Source organism: Schistosoma mansoni, chromosome 2 (assembly GCF_000237925.1).
Source record: "Schistosoma mansoni strain Puerto Rico chromosome 2, complete genome".
Taxonomy (NCBI): domain Eukaryota; kingdom Metazoa; phylum Platyhelminthes; class Trematoda; order Strigeidida; family Schistosomatidae; genus Schistosoma; species Schistosoma mansoni.
In genome coordinates, this window is record NC_031496.1 from 8,722,046 (window position 1) to 8,727,528 (window position 5,483).

General features: G+C 37.5%; 1 protein-coding gene and 1 non-coding gene across 2 annotated transcripts in view; both read left to right on the plus strand.

Moving 5' to 3' along the window:
- Window positions 1-5,483, plus strand: part of Smp_147600 (putative nedd4-binding protein 2) — a gene marked incomplete at its 5' end in the record, with an annotated part of 29,159 nt that overhangs the window by 9,451 nt on the left and 14,225 nt on the right. Inside the window, one exon of the mRNA XM_018795578.1 lies at window positions 1,012-1,310. Within this exon, the coding sequence (XP_018649877.1) occupies window positions 1,012-1,310 (299 nt within the window). The remainder of the gene's footprint in view (window positions 1-1,011; window positions 1,311-5,483) is intronic.
- Smp_sma.5s-5.1 lies at window positions 257-373 on the plus strand. Its single transcript, XR_001974631.1, has one exon. It is a non-coding gene; the product is annotated as a ribosomal RNA (ribosomal RNA).

Consider the following 5,483-nt stretch of genomic DNA (forward strand, 5'->3'; position numbering starts at 1 on the left):
GTGGAAGGCAGCATCGCTGTCATGCTGGTTGTCTGAAGGAAACACCTTACTGCTGTCACACTTCTGTACAGTCAGCAGTACGACTTCGCTTTCGGACCTTGGGTTTGCTGCTTTTAGTCTCACCGCTCTTCACCGACCTGTCTGGCATGGTAGGACCTCGAGGAACGATTGTTCCAGCCAGCATAGCTCGATTGCTTCATCACGATAGGCAAGCCCGACCACCACGTCAAGGTAGCAGCAACGATCGGGATATAAAGCCGGCGACACCCGGTATTCCCAGCCGGTCACCCATGCAAGTACTGACCGGGCCCAACGTTGCTTAACTGCGGTGATCGGACGAGAACCGGTGCTTTCAACGTGGTATGGTCGCCGGCGAATAAGATTAGAGTTTTATTCGTATTCATTGCATTTGTTTTATATGGCATTGCGCATAGATACTCTATGTACTAGCCGATCAGTTGCCAACTTTTTAACATTTACTCATTCAAAACCAAATCTTTCAAATGATAAATATACATTCCAGCAATCGTTATGTACCAATTTAAGGACTGTAACGCAGTGTACGTTAATCTATAGTTTAAGTGTGCTTTTGATAATAGTTATAATGAAAATGTATAATTACTTCGTCACCTTACAGATCAAGACAATGGTTAGAAGGATTTTTTGTTAAGAGAAATTACAAAGCGTTTACATAATACATATATATTTCCTTCGATCATCCATCTGCGTTTAGTTGTGTGTTCTGCAATTCAAACTGTCCTCTCATATGGTCACAAAGTGTCCTGCCTACTCTGTTCTTTATGTACTGCAACCCTTCACTTCATCTGACGACAGCGACAACTTTGAGGCCACGTACTGACACACAATACTTGCGAGCAATCTTGTGAATAGCATTCACTACAACCTAAATACTTTTTCACCAATACTCCACAAGCTGTCTTGATGTTTTGACGTATGTAAGTTTCTTACTGAAACAGTTATCCTTTATTTTTTGATTTCGTATTATTTCAGGAATCCCCACCACCCGATAAAATTCATATATTAACAAATCTTAGCAACGGAGATTGCTCACATGGTGCACATAACTCACCGTTCTCCAGTTCTGCTTCTATTTTTTCAACATTTTTACCGACATTTCCACCTGTTGGACTTTTTACTGGCATACAGATGGAGAATAATTTGCAAGTATCACAAAAAAGTTCTTCGAATAATACCTATGATCGTAACATTAATTCGTTGAATAAAACAACAGTAGTCACATCTGCTGTTAACTGTACATCCTCATGCAAATCTAGTGGTATAATTGATTTGTAGTTCTGCATGTGTTTTTCTTGAACTAATTTTTTAATTTTTAACCTAATGTTAATTTCTGTTTTCTATTTATTCTTTATCTGTGATATTTATATTTACGTATGTTCAGTGCAGATAGTTTTATTTCTTTTTACTGGCGTCCAGTCTCCTTTTTTATGTTTGCCAAATGCAATTAATAACAATTTAACATAAAATTCGTTAAAGGTTTAAGAAAGTGTATCGCCGACTTAAATTCCTGACCTTTTGAAATTACGTGTAGAGTAAATTTACATCCAAATGATTCATAAATACTGTAGTGCTTACCATCAGATGAGATAAAGAAAGAAGGGAGTAAAACAGAGCAATCAGAATAGTAATTGCATTGGAAGAAAAGTGGGATATGTAAAGGACAGCTCACTGAAGGTGAGCAAGTGGTGTATTTAATTTATTGTTTTCAGACTTCAAAAATACAATATGTGGTTTTGCATAATACGCTAAATCGGTTTAACCTATCAAGTCTCCGTCATTACTGGTGGGTCGAGCTTCGAACCTTAGACTTTCTGACTAAAGGTTGAACGCCTTGGCAATTAGGCCACCGTAACACTACTTAGAGGAAATCTATTTCTCAAATGTGATTTTAAATATGATGACGTCCTAATATCGATATAGAGGTGACCAGAAACCAATATGGCCACCATCTAAATCAAGAATATGAGAGCGTGAGGATCAAACAACATACCAGCTGAAGCACTGGCGCCAGAAATAGAAATAAGTGCAAAGATGCTTCACATCCTTTACGAAAATATCTGAGAGGGATAACATGTGTTGGTAGACTGGAAAGAAAGATATGTCTTCAATATAGCAAAAAAGCAGATCTCAGTAAGTGTAAGATTAACAGACTTATCACATTGTAGGCACTGAGAATTTTTTATATAGTTGTTCCCGAGACGAATGAGAATTCAGTGGACTTTGAACTTCAAGGTCACCGTTCTTGATTCCAAAAGGAATCGTCGAAGAATAACGACTTAAAGACATTACGGATCAATCAGTTAAATGGGACTTGTCACTAAACACCAACTTTCTTGATTATGAAAAAGTACTTGTCAGCATGAATTGAAGAGCATTGTGGAACACTGTTCAAGTGTGCCCGAGAATATCGTCAACATCATACAGACGCATTCCAAGGCTTCAGACAAAACTGTTGACTCTCTCTCCCTTTCTTTTTTCTGGTGTTTGGCTGGATCGTGAATACTTGAAAATCTCAGGATAAGCACTGAATGAAATGTACGGATTGAATGCGGCCAGACAATCCCAACTACATAGACGACCGTGATCTTTTATCCCAACACAGAAGAAATGAATGTAGAGACAACCGGTGTAGCAGCAGCCTCTAGAGCTGTATGCCTTAAGATATGAAAGTGAAACAGCAGGATCTCAAAATGTAGCACAGTACACCAACACAATCACACTTGATGGAAAGCTCCGAAGATTGTGGAGAGCTTGACGCACTTTTAAATTGTACAAAAAATTTTGTGTATTTATTACTGCTATGTTATAAACATTAATCATACTCTTGCTGCAATTCGTGTATTGTTGATTTTATCGAAAATTATAACAAAGCGCAAACTATTGTTTATAAGGAGAAAGACTCAACGAGGTGTCAACAAATTTGCAATTATAAGCAACCGCAAGTAACAAGTGGTGAGGTGAAAGCTGTAGAAAGCGTTTCTCCATCTTTTTGGACACATTTACTCTACCTACTTCTCAACTAGTCGAGGCATTCTGAAAATCTGTTTATTCTTGTGTTTCATACACATTTTGGACTGTTACGGGAGAACTGAAGACAGTTGGCTGATTAAAACCTTTTTACTGTGTTTTTTGATGTGTTTGTTTCACTTAACCTTTGGACTTGTTTGTTTATATCATTCTTTTCGGATATTTTGGTTTCTTTTGTCATTGGTTTGGTATTTGGGAGTTTTTGCTCCGGGAACCTACAAAATTGAAGGTTTGTTTTGTAATTGTTATAATTATTGTTGTTAGAACGACTTTGGTCGATTATTTGTGAATTGCGAATAAACTTGGTATCTAATTTGGAGTTTTGGTTCTCTTGCCTACTTGGGTTCGTAATTTGAGAATATCGACGGCCAGTACTTCAATAGTTGGAACGGGCAAAAACTCATAATTGGACGTAACAGGACAAACGAATGACATCTAAGGATTTCTTAGTACTTGTTATTTGACTTCTCAGTACTATATATGATAATACTAGATTTTATTGTCATCATATTCTACCATATAATTGCCAGGGAAGTCCTTCTCGCGGCAGGGATGTTGTTTACGAAATCCAGAGAACGAAAAGTCGATTTCCGTCGCTCTAACCGGGTTAATGGATATGGAGGATCCACCTAGGGGAGTTGAAAATCCCTGATTCCAAACCAATGGTACATGGTCTCCGAAACTCTAAGGGAACAAATGACATGTGAACCTATTGTTGGTCACCGGCTATCGCGAGACTGCATCTCCTTACGTTGCCCCACTGCCTTATGGATTTATATGTTCAAATATATAAATCATGTAACGTTCGTATATATATAAATCATGTAAATGGCGATGCAATTATCTTTTTGGGAAGAAAGTTCAGTATGCGAAAGCGAATGCATTCCTGATGATACAAGTCTGTGTAAGATGTACTGTTAATTGAATCAGTGATAAAATGGAAGATTTACCAAAAAAAATTGAAATCGTAACGTTGGTATGGCATAAAAACTAGCTAAGGGTGTCTCTAGATTTTTATTTGTTAACTTAGTATTAGTTGAAATCGGTAAAAGTAATCACAGGATTTATAAAGCTCATAGAAATTAATATTTTGTTCATTGACGCTCATTTAAAAGTTTTCCATGGCAAATTACTGTACAAAGTGGAAGGATGACAGCGCTGTAGTACCGTGCTTCGCTAATCGTTCACCTCGATAACCGTTATTATACAAATCTTAACGGTGCATAAAATCAGAAGGCTAAGAAAAGCGGAAGCTACGGTTTATTATCAAATAACGCAGGCCAGAAAGCTATAAGCATATGAGCAAATATCATCATCACACTCATCTGAGATGTTGGGTAAGCCAACTCGCTTTAATCAAGCGTTAATCAATATTTATAGTCAGAAAGAATAACTTACAAACATGTGATTAATAAGATCAAAAGTGTACGCACATATACGCTAATATAAAAAAAATGAACAGGGTTAATAAGCGAATAATTAACAAGGTCAGACCATGACTCATGATGGATAGGTGAATTGGCTTGTCCAGGAACTAGAATGAGCTATGTAGGTGTAACATAGTACACGACATCAGCATATATTTAATACTCTAACAGCTGGATTGGAAAGACAAATATCCGTTATGTTTTCGTATTTCGTGACAGTTTTTGCAAAATTCAAGGTGAAGAACTCTTCCGAGATCATTAGTGATTATATACGGAAGTCCTCGGAAGCTTGTTTCGATTACGAGTTTGCGCCTAAACTGGTTATTCTACATGGAACAATGAGCAAAATAGGTGTAAGTAATTACCAATCCTACAGAACAGTTAGCAGTAATTCAAGTTGAAAGCCAGCGAGTCCTGTAAGATTTTCTTTGCTCAGTGATCCGAAGTGTAACATGTTAAGAAAGATAAATAGAAATGGCAATGGATTCCACAAGCCGGGATTTCCCTTACGAATCAAGAGATAGAGTAAATAACTGTGGATGTCGATCCAAAATTGGTTAGCTCAATAGCGTTTAAATATGTGTATTGAATATCTATGTGTTTTATATTTTGTCAAAGGTTTATCTTCAAATTACCATTTACTCTGCACTTTTTCGTCTAGCTTCACAAAAATCAACAAAATAACCGTAAGCATTCAGGTGCCGCAAACTTTTTTAAGCTGCCATTCGTGTATAACCTTTATTCCCACATCATATTAAGGAATTACGTGGACTCATGTTATTAGTTTTTTCCCCTGAAGATGCTCAATTTACTGGTGACACTGGGTCTGTTCCCCTTGTTTTATAGATGTTTACCAAAACATGCTAAACCGATGTCCATTAGTTAGCAGTCTGGCCATTGGTTTGGAATCAGGGTTTTCCAACTCCCCTAGGTGGATCCTCCACACCCACCAACCCGGTTAAAGCGCCGGACATTCGCTTTTCGTCCTCT